Below are 21,082 nucleotides of genomic sequence, written 5' to 3' on the forward strand. Positions count from 1 at the left end.
GTCTTGTTTTTATATTTCAATATTTTTATTGAAAGATTTCAGTGTAAAAACAGGGTACGGTAATAAAACATGGTATGAAATCCAGTTCACAGTCAGGTATAACGATACATTTGTGTAAAGTAAATTCCCCACCATTTGGCTGGGTATTTCTATATCTGAGTTGTATTGATCTGAGAGGCATGCTCGGTTAGGTGTGAACTGTATAAAGGTGGTGATGTTATATAGAAAGGATAAGGAACATAGATAAGGGGTGAGGGCGGGGAGAGAGGGGGGAGGGAGGGAAGGGGGGACGCACCAGTCATGGGCAAAGGATCTAAGTATTATAGAGTTAGGTTATCAGTCTTTTACGAAGCAGTTTGGGTTTTGTAGCCATCGAGACCATTGGTGTTTGAACTTGTGGTAGGAAGAATTATTGAGGGCTGTTCTTCTTTCCATGTCACATTGGAAGTTAAGGTCTGACACAAGTGAGGAAAGGGAAGGAATTTTGGTAGTATTCCATAATTTAGTCAGGTTGGTCTTAGCAGCTGCCAATGTATGAATAATAATAGTACGAGAGTCCCGGGGGAATTTGTCGATTCCAATGTGGAGGAGTGCAAGGGCAGGGTTTGGTGTTATTGGGGTGTCCGTTATTATTGAGAGCAGTTGAAAAATGCTGTTCCAATAAGATCTGAGGGATTTACATGCCCAAAGTATGTGGAGAACTGATCCTGTTTCTCCGCATTGTCTCCAGCAAGCGGGTGGGCATTGAGGGTAGTATAAAGAAAGCTTGGTTGGGGTTAGGTACCATTGGTGCAAAATTTTCATGTATGATTCCCAGTGGGAGCTACAATGGGATGCTTTATGAGTGATGTTAAAGGTCTTTTCCCGTGTGCGGGGGTATTGATTGTGAGAGGAGTTTCTCCCAATTGGATAGAGAGGAAGTCTGTAGGGAAAATTGTGAGTTGGTTATATATGTGTAAAAGGTTGAGATCCCCTTTTTCAGGTGCAGCTAGGGGGAGCTCTAATGTCACCCCAGCAGCATGATCCCATCTAGCCCACATTAACCCTCTCACTGCCAGAGCTGGTTTTGCAGTGTGTAGGAGTCTGGGATGCGTTTTGTTGAGGTGGGGGAGGGGTTATGAATTGTTTCCATTCTCACTGTAGAATGTGCTGCAACAAAAGTGACATGAAGGCTCCTCCCACACTGATCCGCGGGACACGTATGACTTTTTGCTGCATTTCTGCCATTTCTTTTACCGTGTTTACATTGCACTTCTTAAGGATCATGTGACTCAAAATCCGCACCAAACCCTCACCGTGGGGGCATTGTTGGTTTGTTCTGCAGCATTTTCCATTGATTTCAATGGGGAGGGGCGTTCTTGGAGTGTTTTCTTACCACCCCAAACCTGCACTAAAGATGTGACAAGCAGGACCTTGAAAAACGCAGCGGCCCCGCAGCGGCTGAGTGTGAAGAGTTCCAGGAATACACAGTCACATGATGTTCTTCTACTAACACAAACCTGGGAGAACACCGGATGGGGTGACAGCAGAGTGACCGATAATGACACACATTGAGCTGCCGATAAAACTTCGTTTCCAGAGTCCCCCCACAATACAGGAGGGGGCGCTATGTACTGTGGGGTCTGGGGGAAGGAATCCGGGAGGGAAATGTCATCTGCAGAACATTTCATACTCTGCTCTAGATTTATAAATGTCAGCGACGTGCGATGATTGACACCCCCTTACCCAGATAATGGGGACTTGTAATCTGACAGATTCACACAGGAATTGTTCATTGCTGAAGGAGCCCCGAGAAACCTTTGGAGGACCCCTGACTGAGAAAGGCTGGACTAGGCAGTCATATATTTCTGTCCCCCTTGGTGGGAGTGGAGGTGACCCCTCTATAAGGATCTACAGTCCATACACACCCAGCACAAGGCCAGGGTCACACTACCAGACGCTTCTCGGGGCTGCAGTTCCTCTGAGCTCCACAAGGTGGGGATCTCACTTCTACCCAGACAGGAAGTCTCTATGGAAGACAGACAGGAAGTGATGTCAGGTACAGACAGGAAGTAACGGGTGAGAGGTGAGGCAGGAGGAAGCAGAGAGAAGACGTTGGTGGAAGTGGCAGCGGAGGAGGTAATAAGATGTTATTATTATTATTATACAGGATTTATAGCGCCAACAGTTTGCTGAGCGCTTTACAATAGAACGGGAGAAAATACAGCAACAATACAGATCAATACAAGAGGGATAGGAGGGCCTGATCCTGGAAGCTTACAATCTAAGAGATTTCCTATTTACACCCAGTAACCCCCCTATCATGTTCGTCCTCTCCCTCTATAGTCATGTCCGTCCTCTTCCTCCATAGTCATGTCCATCCTCTTCCTCTATAGTCATGTCCGTCCTCTTCCTCCATAGTCATGTCCGTCCTCTTCCTCCATAGTCACTGTGACATCTTTTATCTCCAGCAGATGATGATACACACATATATAGTGTGGGAACCCAGATTAACCCCTTCAGGGGCAGAACATTCCCTCACTTCCGGGGCCGGAACATTCTCCTCATTGTGGAGAGGTGTCACCTTCTCACCTCATCAGTCTATACTAATGGATTATATCACTTTTATTAGTTGCGGGGGATGGAGAATCCTAAAATATCACACTGACCTCACAGCTCCTCCTCCGTATGTTCCTCCATCCAGAGTCAGAGAATCCTATGACATCACACTGACCTCACAACTCCTCCTCCCAATGTCCCTCCATCCAGAGCCAGAGAATCCTATGACATCACACTGACCTCACAGCTTCTCCTCCCAATGTTCCTCCATACAGAGTCTATATGTCCTATGACATCACACTGATCTCACAGCTCGTCCTCCCAATGTCCTTCCATCCAGAGTCAGAGAATCCTATGACATCACACTGACCTCACAGCTCCTCCTCCCAATGTCCCTCCATCCAGAGTCAGAGAATCCTATGACATCACACTGACCTCACAGCTCCTCCTCCCAATGTCCCTCCATCCAGAGTCAGAGAATCCTATGACATCACACTGACCTCACAGCTCCTCCCCCCAATGTCCCTCCATCTAGAGTCAGAAAATCCTATGACATCACACTGACCTCACAGCTCCTCCTCCCAATGTCCCTCCATCCAGAGTCAGAGAATCCTATGACATCACACTGACCTCACAGCTCCTCCCAATGTCCCTCCATCTAGAGTCAGAGAATCCTATGACATCACATTGACCTCACAGCTCCTCCTCCCAATGTCCTTCCATCCAGAGTCAGAGAATCCTATGACATCACACTGACCTCACAGCTCCTCCTCCTAATGTCCCTCCATCCAGAGTCAGAGAATCCTATGACATCACACTGACCTCACAGCTCCTCCTCCTAATGTCCCTCTAGGAATGACCGATAAAATAAAATTACATCATATAGCGGGTTCTCCAAACTTTGTAAACAAAGGGCCAGTTTACTGTCTTCAGACTTCAGGGGGTCTGACTGTGGACAGTGATAGTAGAAAACATCCTGGCATCAGTGGGAGTAAACAGTGTCCCATCATTGGTGTCATTGGGGGACTAGTGACCTGTGGTTGATGTCAGTGGAAGGAATAGTGCCCCATCGGTGGTATTGGTGGGGGGGAGATAGTGATCCATTGTTGGTGTAACAGTCAGAAATGATGCCCCATCATTGGTGTCATTGGGGGAATAGTGCCCCAGGGGCTAGATAAAGGCAAGCAAAGGGCTGTTTCCGGCCCTCGGCTGCAGTTTCAAGCCGTGTTCATTTTGTTGACTAAACTATTTGAGTCGACTAAAATACGACTAAAACTAAAATAATTCAGATGACTAAAATGTATTGTAGACCAAAGACTGACAAATCCTAAATCGAAGTTTGGCATCAAAACTGGTTTGTAGGTAACTGGCATCAGGGACAGGAGAGCTAGAAAAGGACATAAATGAAGATATATGGGAAAGGATGGAACTGAAGGCTAACATAGCAGAAACAACAAGACTGGATGGCCCCGTGGGGTTACCATGGGAACTGTGACATCACCATCACTGACATGTAACATGGAACAGATGGAATTAAAAATGTATTAGACATAAAGGAATGATCTCCTAGATTGTCAGCTCTAACAAGCCGGCCCTCTGCTTCCTCTGCTACCAAATTGTATTGTAACTGTAATGTCTGCCTTCATTCTGTACAGCGCTGAGCACACTGTTGGTGCCATAATAATAATTTATCTCCTTTCTTCTTATTCTATGGTGTTAGGATGTGGGGGACCCTTGGCATCCTCATAAGCAAATCAGAACTGTAGATCCTGCGTTGTGTTATGACGTCAGAATTCCTTATACCCTGCATAGTGTGGGGGTCCTGTGGGGGGAATTATACCTCAGCCTGAAGTGGGGCTTTAATAAAATGGAGACCTGAATGGAGAGGTGAGGAGGATTCTGGGAATATCATTTGATGTGACTATTTGTGTTCAGATGTAGAGTTTTCCTCCTGTGAAGTCTGGAGATCATATGACATCACATTGCCTCCACCTCCCTCCCTGATAGAAGAGAGAAAGAAGAAGAAGATTCTAGAAGTCACCAGAGAGATCACTGAGCTGCTGACAGGAGAGGTGAGCGGTGCCGGGAATTCTGGGACATTCTCCAGTAACAGACAAGGGATGTGTCTGGATGGTGACTGTATCATTGTGTGTGTCAGGTTCCTATAAGGTGTCAGGGTGTCACTGTCTATTTCTCCATGGAGGAGTGGGAGTATTTAGAAGGACACAAGGATCTCTACAAGGACGTCATGATGGACAATCAGCCGCCCCTCACATCACCGGGTAAGAGGAGACTTTATTGTAAAGGAGAGAGCAGTACGGAGGATCCACCTAGATCCCCCATCATCTGATAAACACATAGAAACAATGGATTCAGTCAGTGTGTGTGTTTCCTACAGATGGATCCAGTCATGGGAACCCACCAGAGAGATGTCCCCGTCCTCTGTATTCCCGGGATTCCACACAGGAAGGTCACACCATCCCTCACCATCATCAGGTAGATGATGACAATTATTGGTAGTTGTGATTTATACACAGCATGTTTGTTACAATGAATGTTTTATTATATCTTTCAGAGTGGAATCCTCGGGGATGATAATATTGATGTTAAAGAAGAGTATAAAGAGGAGGATGAGGAGTATGGAGTGATGGAGGAGTTTTCAGAAGGACACAAGGATATGATGGAGCCACCTAATACCAGGAACCCACCAGAGAGATGTCCCCGTCCTCTGTATTCCTGGGATTCCACACAGGAAGGTCACACCATCCCTCACTATTACAAGGTTGGTGGGACAGAGCATCTATAACATGGACTCAAGAAGTGATTTTTTTATGTGATGCCACAATATTGGAGTTTATGTTTTACAGATGAGCTCTTCTATTATTGTTTTGGTTTAGGTTGAAGATCTGATCGATATAAAAGTTGAGGTTAAATCAGAAGAAGAAGAGGCGTATGTGAGGGATGATCAGCAGTCTATGGAGGAGGATGGAATAACGGGGACATTTATAGAGGAGGACACTCCTACAGAGATCAGCACAGGTGGGTCATGAACACTAAATCCATTCCTCCACCCATACTGCTCACTGATTGGTCCAGAGTAGGGCGGGGACTGGGTGATATCAGCCTGTAATCCCCTGGTCACTTTCCTGAGCTGTGTTCCCCGTCCTGTATTCCTGGATTTCTCTCGGATAATCTTCCTTCTCTGTGCTGCAGACACAATTTATGTATCTAGACTGGATTTATGGAGGTTCTGGGGTTCAGCTGGCAGAAAAATGTTGATTGACCTCGATTATGTGTTTTGGGTCTTCTACCCCATGTCCGGGTCTAGTAAGATCTCTGACAGAACATTTCTCCCAGGGTTCCTTGCTCTGTTATCTGCTGGCTGTGCCGGGTGGAGGGATATGTCTGTAGTGTCTCAGACCCAAGTCACTGAGTGCAGTCTCAGGAGATGGGAGGCAGCGGTGTGGGATCTCTGCAACTTGTCTACAGTAAACTTTTATATTATACATTACATACTCCTGACCCCTGCACTATATACTCTATGTTGTACATTACACAATTCTGATACTATATAGTCCTATCTATTGTATCTTACACTATATGTTGTACATTACATAGTCTGTTACACCTATTTCCTCCCAGCTGGACATTTTATATCGGATGATGTGATTGGAGCACAGACTTTTACATGGTGATAATAATGTGATAACATCCTCCAACTTTGGACCCTTAAACAGAAAGTGATAATGAGGGAGGAGTCAATACCCCAATGATGGTGGTCTTCAGGATCAGTCCAGTCTTCATCTTGGTTGTTCTCCCCCCATCCTCACTCTCTGACCTCTGGTGGGGCTCAGCCCCGCTGTTCTTCATGACTAAATCATGGAGTAAATAAGGAAGTGCAGTACTTCTTGTGTTGGGAAGATGGCGATGAGTGATAGAGGGGGTGGGGACCCTCGTCCTATAATCCCCTCATCACTGTCCCTCCTATAAAAGACAGTTCTGGTTGTTTCCTCACTCTCTGACTAAGGTCCATGAATAAAGAAATGACCTGGTAGGAGATCAGAGGAGCCATTTCCTAGTTCCCTTGAGGGTGGAATTGTAAGCTCCTCAGAGACCAAGCTGCCTGATGTGGGCGGAGTCCTGGTTTGGGGGAACCAATCAGCTCCTGTCTAGTAATCCTCTTTGTCTTTGTATTTTAGTCCATGGCCGGGAGATGAGGAACACCTCCGAGGATTGTCTCACTTTGTCTCCAGACTGGAAAGTAGAAGATGAGGACATCACACAGTATAGTCCAGGAGAAAACCCGGCTCCCTCCAATGTCCATCCGGCACCACCCAGTGTAGATGGACCATCGGATTCCTCGTATCCTGAGGAACCTCAGACTGTGCGGGACCGGGCCGGCCTTCCAACAGGGAAGAGCTTCTCCTGTACTGAGTGCGGAAAAGATTTCCGTTCTAAATCCAAACTTAATGTGCATAAAAGATCTCACACGGGGGAGAAGCCGTATTCTTGTACTGTGTGCGGGAAATGCTTTTCAGACAAGTCCAATCTTTCTGCACATCGGAGATTGCACACGGGGGAGAAGCCATTTTCCTGTCCTGAGTGCGGGAAATGTTTTTCACATAAGTCACATTTTTATACACATCAGAGATCTCACACAGGGGAGAAGCCATTTTCCTGTCCTATGTGTGGGAAATGTTTTTCACACAAGTCACATTTTTATACACATCAGAGATCTCATACAGGGGAGAAACCTTTTTCCTGTCTTGAGTGCGGGAAATGTTTTACACAGAAGTCTATGCTTTACACACATCAAAGATCTCACACGGGAGAGAAGCCTTATTTCTGTCTTGAGTGCGGGAAATGTTTTTCACAAAAGTTCAATCTTTACACACATCAGAGATGTCACACGGGGGAGATGCCATATTCCTGTCCTGAGTGCGGGAAATGTTTTTCATGGAAGTCCAGTCTTTACAAACATCAGAGATCTCACATGGGGAGAAGCCACTTTCCTGTCCTGAGTGAGGGAAATGTTCCTCACTGAAGTCCTGTCTTCCTGTACATCAGGGGTCCCACACAACCCTGGAGGTGTATTAGTGCCTTGAGTGCGGGAAAAGTCTTCTATATGAATGTTGCTGGACATCCCAGCTCTCATGTGGGGAAGAAGCACACCCTGATATACATTCAGGCAAGGAATCGATAGGTAATGTACCACAACTGATTCCAGGGCTAGAATGGGACCAAGGGTTAGGTAAGAATGGGAGGGAGGGATGGGGTGGATTGGGGGGAAAGAGAAGGGGGGAGGGGATCTGAGGAGGGGGGGAAGGGTATAGAGAGAAAATCTTCTTGCTTCAGATGGTTTGTACCCACATTACCCCAAATGAGAATACCCAGGAAGAACAAAATAGTAGAAGTAATGAATATGGTTACTTATTGTACTAGTATTTAGGCTCAGTTGGGGTGTTTTAGAGCCCCCCCTTGGATGATCAACTCTTCATGCTGTTAGAGGCTTCCTGACCAATCAGATTTCCAGCTTTACTATTTCCTTGTTTTTATGACTACAGTCTTGTTAAAGTAAAAATATAATAAACAGTAACAAAAAAAATTGTGTGTCGCTGCAATGATGAAAATCTTTGGTATCCAAAAATGACTCATAGATGACTTCAAAAGCCTTTACAGGTCATCAGTTTACTGTTAATCAGGAATAATGGCCCAGAGTGCAGGGGTCAGGAGTCTATTATATACAGTACAGAGTGCAGGGGTCAGGAGTCTATTATATACAGTACAGAGTGCAGGGGTCAGGAGTCTATTATATACAGTACAGAGTGCAGGAGTCAGGAGTCTATTATATACAGTACAGAGTGCAGGAGTCAGGAGTCTATTATATACAGTACAGAGTGCAGGGGTCAGGAGTCTATTATATACAGTACAGAGTGCAGGAGTCTATTATATACAGTACAGAGTGCAGGGGTCAGGAGTCTATTATATACAGTACAGAGTGCAGTGGTCAGGAGTATTTCATATACAGTACAGAGTGCAGTGGTCAGGAGTGTTTCATATACAGTACAGAGTGCAGTGGTCAGGAGTGTTTCATATACAGTACAGAGTGCAGTGGTCAGGAGTATTTCATATACAGTACAGAGTGCAGGGGTCAGGAGTATTTCATATACAGTACAGAATGTAGTGGTCAGGAGTATTTCATATACAGTACAGAGTGCAGTGGTCAGGAGTATTTCATATACAGTCCAGCATGCAGTGGTCAGGAGTATTTCATATACAGTACAGAGTGCAGTGGTCAGGAGTATTTCATATACAGTACAGAGTAGTGGTCAGGAGTATTTCATATACAGTACAGAGTGCAGGGGTCAGGAGTATTTCATATACAGTACAGAATGTAGTGGTCAGGAGTATTTCATATACAGTACAGAGTGCAGTGGTCAGGAGTATTTCATATACAGTCCAGCATGCAGTGGTCAGGAGTATTTCATATACAGTACAGAGTGCAGTGGTCAGGAGTGTTTCATATACAGTACAGAGTGCAGTGGTCAGGAGTATTTCATATACAGTACAGAGTGCAGGGGTCAGGAGTATTTCATATACAGTACAGAGTGCAGTGGTCAGGAGTATTTCATATACAGTACAGAGTGTAGTGGTCAGGAGTATTTCATATACAGTACAGAGTGCAGTGGTCAGGAGTATTTCATATACAGTACAGAGTGCAGTGGTCAGGAGTATTTCATATACAGTACAGAGTGCAGTGGTCAGGAGTATATGATATACAGCCCTCATACAGTATGAAGTGGTCAGAAGTAGTATGTCATATGCAGCTCATGGTACAATGTACATGGGGAAGATCAGGTCTTTTACAGCCCAGCATTTAGATTTCATTGGTCAGGAGGATGTCATATACGGCTCAGCAAAAAGGGTTCAGTGGCCAGGAACATTGTAACATAAATGTGGGAGTCGGGTAGTTCTGCCAGTAGCTGAGATGTGACGTGATCTGTAGAAGGATGTGATTGTAGATCTAGTTTCATTCCGTGTTATTAGAGATTCAGTAATCAGTCAGAGACATATGTTCACCAATTAGCATGTGAAAGGACAGAGCAGCTTCTAGGCCAGGAGTGACACCGAGATGCCAATACAACTTTCACATCGGGGTGGACATGGATGTCTCACCTTCTTGAATTCCAAAAAAGAAGAGCTCTAGCCATAACCAACCAGCAGGAGACCAGGAGTGGCTCTGAAAGGTCTGCCAGCTCTGATTTATATCCACAGATCAGAGGAATCTATTTCCTCTCTCATAAAAGCTAAAATATTAGTTGCAGAGAGATGGAAATACTTCCTTCTGATTGGACACATTTTAGGCTCCATGTCCATGTAAAAATGTATTTGTAGCCTCTGTAGAATCCCGGAGAAACACACAAAACAAATATATGGCACCTGATTGTGACAGTTGAACAATGATTGGTACTGTCATGATCGCACTGATACGCTGGTGTTGGGAACCCTATCCTTGACTCAGCCACTGGAACTGTTCCTGGCCCACTCAGCTATGGACACTTCAGAACACAGAATGTCCTGTGGGCTGGTACAAGGACACCCCCCAGGGCTGATTGGCCAAGGGATAAAATCCCACCCACAGCCATATTTCAATAAATTGAGGACCCTGAGATATGGACGGTGTGATTCGTACGGAGTCGGTTCCATATGACTGGCGAATCGCGGACTTTCTCTGACTTGCTCCAGTCGCAGGATAAATCTTGGTAAAAGTTGTATTTCTGTTTTTATCTCCTTTTTATCTCATAGTGAATAGCCAATTGTGTGTCTTTTTGTATTTTCTGTAACTCTTTTTTCTTTGTACATATTTTATGCTCCGCCCGCTTTTAGGATATTGAATCATAAATTGAACAAGTGACTTCTGTGTACTAAGCTCGGGCTCATATCTCCGGAGAGATTGTTGTATTGTAGAGTCTATGTGCTCAGTCTAAAGCTGACCATACATGTGTAGATTTCTGGACGAGAATATTCTTAAGAAAAGTGATATGAATATTCTTTGAACATTCAATGAATGGACGAATGTCGTTTGAAAATGATCTTTCACTTTTAACATTCAATTTTAAAATGAATGTAATTTCTGAATGATAACCAGAGGGCTCATACCTCTGGAGAGATTGCTGTATTGTAGAGTCTATGTGCTCAGTCTAAGTTCATTGCCAATCTATATGCAATTGTACTGTGTGCTGACAGATTGCATGAAGATTGTAAAGTAACAGATCTGCCAGACGGAGATCTGTGGGTGTGTGGTGACCCAGCAGACCAGTCTGCGGACAAACTGTTAGGTGGTGGCAAGCTACCGTGTGGGGTTTGTCTGCTGTGGGGGTGTGTGAACAGTGGAAGAGTTATTAACACCGGGGTGCTAGCTTGTAGGATAGCTGGAGGAATCCTAGAAGGATGTGCTAATTGGTAGACTGCTCCCCAACCTTTAGAGTGCACCAGATTGTATATAAGATTTGTCTCTGCCTGTGAGTGGTCAGCCAGCTAGATTGGAGTGAAGTCCCCCTCTAGTGGTGGCCAGAGGTAGTGCAGGCTGTGAAAGTGTATCACGGCCAGTCTTATATGTTCATAGTAAGTTCCCCTCATTCCCGGACAGACCACGCCTCGGTTAGCTAGTCGCCGTAGGTGTGCGCTTTTTATCCGTGACAGTGTGCTAAATGGGTTGGGACATAGACCACCTGGAAATGCATTTAATGCCTGAATGAAGAGTAAGCATGTTGATAGGGCAGGAGCCTATCCTGATCCAAATATGTATCCAGTCTTCCTTGTCTCTAGTGTCTCTAAGGTCATGTTCCCACTTATGGACATAAATGTGGCCTCTAGGACTTTTAAGGTCGTTCAGTTGGGAATAGATAATTGAGATAAGTTTGGAGAAAAGAGGAGTGCGGTAGCAGATATGTTCAAACAAGGAAAGATCTTTGTTAGTAATTATGGTGGTCAACCAGTGTTTAATTTGTAGGAAACAAAAAAGTTGAGTGGGTGAGGTGTTGGTATTTTTCCTAAATTTCTGTGAAATGTGATGAGACTAAAACCTGAGGAAATATTGGATTGCCCAAAACAGGAAAGAGAGGCAAGTGAGGTGATATTAAGTTGCTGGAATATTTATTAGAGTCCCAGGTGCAGAGTGTGTGACCCATCAAGAGGCTGATAGACGTAGGTCTAGATTTTGGAGGAATCCATGGGAGTGAACGGCAAGACGTTTGAGAACAGAGCAATGCTTCTAAGTCAGCCCATAAGGAGCCATGTATTGTGGTGTAAAGGGGGGTTAGTGGGGTAATCTGGGCACCAAGAAATATTTATTACAAACTGGAACCTCCAAGCCCAAACCTTGTTTCTTATGTATAAACATAGTATGGCTTGAGATTTGTGGCCCTTTGCCCATTTGAATCGCAAGACCTGATTTTAAAAAGATTTGAGAGTATAGGAGGGGATGGGGATTGGAAGAGTATGAGATAAGTGTAGCACCCTCCTAGTCAGCTTGGGGGAGCTCTAGCTCTAATTGTTAGATAGAGGGCTGAGTAGCATCCTGGGTGTGATAGCCAGGTGGGTCAAATTTGAGTCAGGGCTGAAAGGCTCTGCAGATCAGTCCTTCTGGAACTTCCTCCTGCCCTAAAACGTTGGAGAAAGATCTGGAAGCAGTGGGTGGAGGTGAGGAGTGGCTGGTCTGTACTCTTAGAGGATCCTGGCAAATCCCCAAAAGGAGGCTTGGCAAGGGGCCAGGACATACTTTAGGAGTAACTGAGCCTGCTCACCAGTGGCAGAGTTCAAGTGAAAGAGGAGGATATAAGGCTAGAGAACAGGAGCCTGGGAGGGGGCCCAGATGGTAGATGGGCTCACCTCCAGGCAGAAGGACCTTGGAAGAGGGAAAGCTTGGGACTTTACCGGCCTGCTGAGAGAGGACCACCTGTAATGCAGGGAAGGTGCTGCCCAGCTAGAAGGCCTGGTAGCAGCCAACGACCCACCAGCAGCACAGGAGAAGGCCCAAGTGAGTAAACCTGCACCCCCTGGACCAGATAGGGGAAGGAGCACTCTAGAGGGAATCCAGATTAGCAACTATCCAGGACTGCCTTATTCTAACATGGCAGGCACTGGATCCCCAGCCCAGGGATTTCTCTCACATAGCTGGATGGGAGGAGAATTCATCTGAAGTCTAGGGTGGTACAAGATGCTGGATAGCTTAACAAGAAAAGGATTTTTTTTGTGTAAAGACATGTGCGTAGTTCAGGAAGTTGTCCTCATTTCCGCAGTTCCATTGGGCCTCCTGTACACCCCTTACCCTATCCAAGTTACAATCCCCTAATAAAATCACAAAAACTGACTCCTGCATGCAAGTCTATGTGAAAATGTGTGTTGCCTGGCTGTGCAGGACTATAGAGGGACCCAAAACTTTAGCGGGTAGGGCTACATAAGTAAAGGAGTTTTGGTAAAATTGCCAATTTTTCATCGCTGATTTTCTCTATCCAGGAGAGGTGAAGATGAGTCCAGGACAATAGTAGGACTTTCAGGTATTTGAAAGTAGGGATGTAGTTGGCCTCATGGAGTGTGTTGTACGAGCGAGGGAGATGAATGCCCAAATAATCCAGGTAGGAGGTGGGCCAAGGAAACTATAATTCTGTTGTAAAGAGACGACTGCTGCATTGGAAAGGGAAATGTATGGAGTACAGAGAATAGGACTGGCAGGGAGGTGTTGGGTTGGAGAAAAACTAGCAAAAGATCATCGGCAAACAAACTGACTTTATCCAGTTCAAGATCGCCCACCACACTTATACTGCGTTAGGGCAGCCCTGCTGCTCCAGATTACATACATGTACATGTACGAGCCCCTCACTGTGCTGTCATTCGGTACAGCATAAGATGATTATCATGTACGGGCCAATGATTTTTGGCCTAGACCTGCTGATCACCTGTACCGAATCACAGATCAGCCCGTGTCCCCATATATGTAAACACAGACACGGGAACTGCACGGATCTTCTCTCCTGGAGCCCCCCAGAGAGCAGACCTGTGTGAGTACAAACAGCACACCTACACTTACTAACACCTAGGCAAGCACATTTAACCCCTTGATCACCGTCCAGTTAACCCTTTCACTGCCCTTTCACCAGTGTCATTAGTACAGTTTACAGATTTTGTTTTACTGTATTAGTGTCACAGGTGATGTCAGATAGCATCAGTGTCCCTCCCAGATAGCATCAGATTGTCCACCACATTACCACCATCCACAGCTATCTCTCTGATTGCCTGACCCATTATCACAGACACACTATAACTGCCATTGCTAGTATAGTGTCTGAAGGGATCGGTATCTTTGATCAGAACTATACTAGCATCCACAATAGTATAGTGTCCCCAAAAATGGAGCGTTTGCAGGGTCAGCCTTGATACCCTCCAGTACTTGCATCCAACCCCCCAAGTGCAGTGTCAATAGATCACTGTCCCCTCTGATACATTGCACACAAAACTGCAGCATTAGCAGAATCAGGCTGATCTCTGCTAGCACTTGCAGGTAAATTTTATTTGTAGTGGTTCAAGCAGTCCCTGACAGCCAGGTGCTCTCTTTCCTGCGAGTCGCACTACATACCTATAACTTTAGTGGCCAAATTGTCCAAAGAAAAGTACACTAGTGAAGAGGCCTACAGGATTCCGAGTATGTCAGAGGAGAATGAAGGGGGGTTCTCACTGTCAGAATCAGGATCAGAATACAAACCTGTAGAAAGCTGTGGCATCCTAAAAGATAGCTCAGATGATGGAGAAGAGGTTCCTGCTAAGGTCAGGTGTACCCATGGTCATGCCCAGGTTACTGAGCTGCTAGAAATGCACAATTATTCTCATATGCAGCAGAGTGCCAGAACAACTATTGCACTACCTTTTTGTGAGCTGCTGGGCACCGGCAGCCTAGTATATCCTGGCCTTTTACACACCAGCACTGCAGCATCTCATGAGGATGTGGTGAGTCCCAGAAGAGCAGTCCAAGTTGGTGAGGCGACTAGCACTAGTAGCATCCCGCAGCCACCAATAATTTGCACACAGGCCTGTAGAGCCCATAGTGTCCTTCTGGATTGTGTGTTTGCAGATCCTGATTGGCGGTCCTCAAATTCTTCAGCACCCACACGTCCCCCATGGACTGACCAACCTGGAATTCAGGGGGAAACAGCAAATTTACCTACTCCCCTTGAATTATTCATAGCTGTTTTTCACAGACGATCTGTATAATTTCATTATTGTGGACTAAAGCAATCTTTATACTGATCAGTACATTGCCACCAACCTGAATTTGTATCTTGCCAGACCATCCAATTGGAAACGTATTATGGTTTCTGAGTTTAACATTTTGAGGCCTAACCCTCAACATGGGCATTATAAAAGAGAATGAATTGCGATCATATTGGTCCACAGACCCGACTCATCATATGCTCGAGTTCTCTGTTGCAATGGTGAGGCATAGATATGAGAATATAATGCTTTTTATACATTTTAACCACTTCCTGACCGGCCGTTCTATATAAACGGCAAGATGGTGGCAGTGCAGGGTTGGGTGGCCATTTATAAACAGCCTCCCCACCTCCTGCTTGTGCGCGCTCCCTGGGAGCGTGCAGCACCGTGATCTGGTGCCCGCTGTGTCCTCCAGACACAGAGAAACACCGGTCATTGGATAGGACCTCTGTACGAGGTCCTCATCATGTGATCACTGATTGGCCAATCAGTGATCACATGCAAAGTAGTAAGAAAGATGTCACTTGTGACATCATTGCCTACTACGTGTGAAATCTGTGAATGATCACAGAGATCACATGGTACAGGGCTATTCACAACAGCCTTGTACCATGTGACAAGCTGTGACCAATCACAGCTCACTCAGTACTTCTCAATGACTGCAAGAATGCAGACAGAGAGAAAGAGAAATGATTGCTTTTACATCCTATATGGGTGTAAAAGCAATCAGTGTAGAAAAAAAAAATCTTCATCACCCCTCACATGTTGTACAGTGTCACCATGGTGACACTATACTGCTAGGGTGACAGTATGTAAAAAAAATAAATAAATAAAAAATAATAATATAAAAAAATAAAATAAAAATGTAAAAAAAAAAGTTTAAAAATTATAATTTTTGTTATAAACTAATTTGGATTTTGTTTTTTACTAAAAAGATAACGGAATACATTTTGGCCAGGATTTATGATGAAATATTATTTATTTGCAAAATGTCATAAAATTTTTTGGACTTTTTCATTTACATAGCAAAAAAATAAAATCCCAGCGGTGAATAAATACCACAAAAATAAAGCTTTATCTGTCTCAAAAAAATGGTAAAAAATTCATTTGGGTACAGTGTTGCATGACCGCGCAATTGTCATTCAAAGTGTGATAGCGCTGAAAGCTGAAAATCGCCCTGGTCAGGAAGGGGGTAAAAGTGTCCAGACTGGAAGTGGTTAATGACAATACTCTGCCGTCCTTGGGGTGACCCTGACTATGATCAGCGCCACAAACGTTGGCTCCTTGTAAACTACTAGTCCCAAAAATGTGCAGATGTGTATACGCCCCACAAAACATCTGCTTAGATGAGTCTTTCATGAATTCTTCTGGTCACCTTGTATTCAAGCAATATCTCCTCAGTAAGTGTGTCAGATCTGGGGTCAAAATGTATCAGCTCAGTGAGAGGGTGATAGGCTATACATACAATGTTAGAGTTTATGAGGGGAAAAGCAGTGAAGTGGAGCCCCCCGAATGCCCAGACTACATGGGGAGCAATTTCATGATAGTATGGGGCTTGGTGTCACCCTTATTCCTGGAAGGGTACTATTTGTATGAGGACATTTCTATACAAGGATGCCACTTTTTAGACACTTATTAAATCTTGGAATTGGCTGCTGTGGTGCAGTGCAGCCTAATAGTAGGGGCATCCCCCAACAGCTCTTTACCACCCGACATAGAAAGGGGGAGAAAGCCTGCTTATCGTGTGTATTCTGACAGCAGTAGGGTGCTGCTCTCAGAATACAGAGGTCAGTGCCTTCAGTGCTGCAGGAGGAGATTTCTTATCCGCAGTTAAAAAAGAAAATGTGTACTGTATGCCCAAGCATGAGGGGCCTGGAGTAGTCAGTGGGCGGACCACGCCTATGCTTGGGCATATTTTTTTTTTTTACTTTTTTCTGGGAAAGATTTCTCCATCCACATCGATTGATGAACGAAAATGAGCTAAATGAAAAAAAGAACATTGCATGTATGCCCATCACTAGAAGTGGGTGGATGCAGGGTGGTAGATTCTAATGGTGGGCATATCATCCTTTTTCTGACAAAGATTTCTTCATCCACATCGATCAATGTGAATGGAGGAATCTGTATGAAAAAAAGAACATTGCATACGTGCCCAACAAGGACCAGCGATGTACCGGTATGACTCCGATCTTCTCCATGATCTAAGAAACCAGAAGTGATGAGCATTTATTCACTTACGGTTTTGCTGGATGTAAACAGCGCCATGTGATAGGTAGTGAGGAAGTGAAATGAGAAATTTATGCCTTTGAAAGCCAGAAGGTGGTCATTAGTTTTTGACCCTCATACCTAGCTAGGCTCCCAAAAGGTCTTACACATGTGGTATTCCCATACTCGGGAGAAGTAGCAAAATGTATTTTGGAGTGTAATTCCACATATACCCATGGCTTGTGTGAGAAATATCTCACTAAAGTGACAACTTTGTGCAAATATGTTTCTATATTGTTTGTGTGTATATACAGTTGTGTTCAAAGTAATAGCAGTGTGTTGAAAAAAGTGAATAAAGCTGAAAATCCTTCTAATACTTTTATTTCCATCCACACAAATGCATTGGGAACACGACACATTCTATTCCAAATCACAACATGAAGAAAAATACATCAAATTTGTGTTGTTCCTCTAAAAAAATGGAAGAAAAGTGAATATTAGACGGTTCAAAAAAATCTCAGTGTTTGTATTCTTCTTTACAAACTCAAACATTCACTATATAAACTGAGAAATGTTTGAAGATTTTGCTTTCCTTTGAATGACTTCATGAATATTTGGTTGTAGTCGCACTGTTTCTGAGAACTGCTGTACATCTGTGTTGCATGGAGTCCCCCAACTTCTGGCCCCTGTGATCAGGTATTCCAGCCCAGGATGATTGGACCACATTCCACAGTTCTTCTCTATTTCTTGGTTTTGCCTCAGAAACTGCATTTTTGATGTCACCCCACAAGTTTTCTATTGGATGTAGATCCGGGGATTGGGCTGGCCACTCCATAACGTCCATCTTGTTGGTCTGGAACCAAGATGTTGCACGTTTACTGGTGTGTTTGGGGTCGTTGTCTTGTTGGAACCCCCATTTCAAGGGCATTTCCTCTTCAGCATAAGGCAGCATGACCTCTTCAAGTATTCTGATGGATTTAAACTGATCCATGATCCCTGGTATGCGATAAATAGGCCCAACACCGTAGTATGAGAAACATCCCCATATCATGATGCTTGCACCACCATGCTTCACGGTCTTCACAGTGTACTGTGGCTTGAATTCAGTGTTTGGGGGTCGTCTGACAAACTGTCTCCGCCCACTAGACCCAAAAAGAACAATCTTACTTTCATCAGTCCACAAAATGTTGGGCCATTTCTCTTTAGGCCAGTCAATGTGCTCTTTGGCAGATTGTAACCTCTTCAGCACACGTCTTTTTCCCAACAGTGGGACTTTGCGGGACTTCTTGCAGATAGCTTGGCTTCACATCGGCGTCTTCTAATTGTAACAGTCCTCACAGGGAACGTCACACCTTCTTTCATCTTCCTGGAGCTGATTGTTGGCTGAGTCCGCGCCATTTTGGCTCTTCTATCCATTTGAATGGTAGTTTTTTGCTTTCTTCCACATCTTCCAGGTTTTGGTTGCCATTTTAAAGCATTTGCGATCATTTTAGCTGAGCAGCCGATCATTTTCTGCACTTCTTTATATGTTTTCCCCTCTCCAATCAACTTTTTAATCAAGGTACGCTGTTCTTCTGAACAATGTCTGGAACGACCCATTTTCCTCAGAATTTCAGAGAGAAATGCACTGTAACCAGCATGTACAACATTTGCTGCCTTCCTTCCTTAAATAAGGGCAATAATTGCCGCCTGTTTTTCAAAGAATGAATGACCTCACTAATAGAACTCCACACTGCTATTATTGTGAACACGCCCCTTTCAATGAGTGATTCAATGACACAGAATCAGCAGCATGCATGTCATGACTGTTGGGTCTGTTGGATTTCTATTACTCTACTACACCTGCTAGGAAATTATTTGCCATGTAGAAATATTATTTCCACCAAAAACAGTGATTGATCCGGTTAGTGATGTCTGACTGCTATTATTTTGAACACAACTGTGTGTATATATATATATATATATATATATATATATATAATTTTTTTTTTTTTTTTAATTTCCCAAAAACTTGTGGCAAAAAATAAAATCTTTATTCCTCTCAGCAAATACCTTGGGGTGTTTACTTTCCAAAAATGGATCTTTTGGGGGGTGCTTCTACTATCCTGGCATTTCAGGGCCTCCAAAACTGTGATAGGTAGTGAGGAAGTGACATGAGAAAATTCCAGCTCTTGAAAGCCTGAAGGTGGTCATTGTTTTTCGGCCTCTGTATGCAGCTAGGCAATGGAAAAGTCTCACAAGTGATAGCTCCATGCTCAGAAGTAGCAGAATGTGCTTTGGGGTGTAATTTCACATACAACCAAGGCATGTGTGAGAAAGATCTTATTAAAATGACAATTTTGTGTAAACAAAAAAAAAAAGGATTTTGTAATTTTTTAAAAAACTTGTGACAAAAAATAAAATCTTTCATGGACTCAACAGGCATCTCAGCAAATTCCTTGGGGTGTCTTTCCAAAAAGGGGTTATTTGGGGGGAGTTCATACTGCCCTGGCATTTTAGCACCTGATAGTCAGAAAGTAAATGTTGCATAAATTCCGGTATATGTACCATAGTTTGTAGACTCTATAACTTTTACAGAAACCAATATACACTTACTCAGATTTTTTCTTTTACCATCCAGCATAATACACTTTAATCTTAATTTATGAAGACATTTAAATGTATTGGATTTTTTTTATAACAGAAAGTAGAAAATATAATTTTTCTAAATTTTTGGTATTTATCTGTTTATATCACAAAACATTAAAAACCCAGAGGTGATCAAATACTGCCAAAAGAAAGCTCTATTTGTGGGAAAAAAATTATATGAATTTTGTTTGGGTACTGCATTGCATTAGTGCCCAATTACCCTTTAATGTAGCGCAGTGCAGTATAGCAAAAAATGGCCTGGTCAGGAAGGGGATAAAATGTTCCGGAGGGCAGGTGGTTATGACCCAGTTTCTTGTGGCCGAGTATATGCCGTATCAGGAAGGGGTTAAAGATGCACTTGCTTTTTGGGTAGAATACTCTGAGCAGACAAGGGGTCCACGTAGATGACATACACTGTGCAGTTTTATAAAATGCTGCTTCATGTAGCCGCCATACCTGTAGGCCATTCCAGATGGGAAATTCCCACACTGTCTATATTATATCCAGCAACACAGGACTGATCTCATATCCGTGTTCAAATGTCGCACATACACGTGTGCTTTCTTCTATAGGAGCAGCGTCTGAGCTCAGTGTTGTTAGGGAAGGGAGTGCACTGGGCATGCTCAGCATTTAGGATCATGGAAGCATGATAACCACCCCTGGACATCACCCATATACATAGCTGGAGCTCATCCTTCCAGAATCATTCCACTGATGGAACGCACGGCCCCCAGATTAATATGGTGGTCCAATCAGAACACTCCAGGTCCCAACAGTGCACACCACCAGATTAATATGACACAGGTACCGGTGGTCCAATCAGAACACTCCAGGTCTCAGCAGTTCACACCACCAGATTAATATGACACAGGTACCTGTGATCCAATCAGAACTCTCCATGCCCTAGTAGTGCACACCTCCAGATTAATATGAACCAGGTACCAGTGGTCCAATCAGGACACTCCAGGCCAGAGCAGTTTACACCACCAAATTAATACAACACAGGTACTGGTGGTCCAATCAGAACACTCCAGGCCCCAGAAGTGCACACCACCAGATTAATACGACACAGGTACTGGTGGTCCAATCAGAACACTCCAGGCCCCAGAAGTGCACACCACCAGATTAATACGACACGTATACTGGTGGTCCAATCAGAACACTCCAGGCCCCAGAAGTGCACACCACCAGATTAATACGACACGGGTACTGGTGGTCCAATCAGAACACTCCAGGTCTCAGCAGTGCACACCACCAGATTAATATGACACAGGTACCTGTGATCCAATCAGAACTCTCCATGCCCCGGTGGTGTACACCTCCAGATTAATATGAAACAGGTACCAGTGGTCCAATCAGGACACTCCAGGCCAGAGCAGTTTACACCACCAGATTAATACCACACAGGTACTGGTGGTCCAATCAGAACACTCCAGGCCCCAGA

The 21,082-nt window shown here is 44.2% G+C and overlaps 1 protein-coding gene across 1 annotated transcript in view; it reads left to right on the forward strand.

Annotated features, from left to right (window-relative positions):
• LOC149443548 (uncharacterized) overlaps positions 1 to 7,801 on the forward strand; it is a 99,575-nt gene extending 91,774 nt beyond the window's left edge. Inside the window, exons 3-5 of the mRNA XM_089655557.1 lie at positions 5,114 to 5,320; positions 5,436 to 5,577; positions 6,738 to 7,801. Coding sequence (XP_089511683.1) covers positions 5,114 to 5,320; positions 5,436 to 5,577; positions 6,738 to 7,582 — 1,194 coding nt within the window. The 3' untranslated portion in view covers positions 7,583 to 7,801. The remainder of the gene's footprint in view (positions 1 to 5,113; positions 5,321 to 5,435; positions 5,578 to 6,737) is intronic.
• The last annotated feature ends 13,281 nt before the right edge of the window (positions 7,802 to 21,082 follow it).

Source organism: Staurois parvus, unplaced genomic scaffold (genome assembly GCF_062004578.1).
Source record: "Staurois parvus isolate SC_StPar_1 unplaced genomic scaffold, SC_StPar_1.0 ptg000849l, whole genome shotgun sequence".
NCBI lineage: Eukaryota > Metazoa > Chordata > Amphibia > Anura > Ranidae > Staurois > Staurois parvus.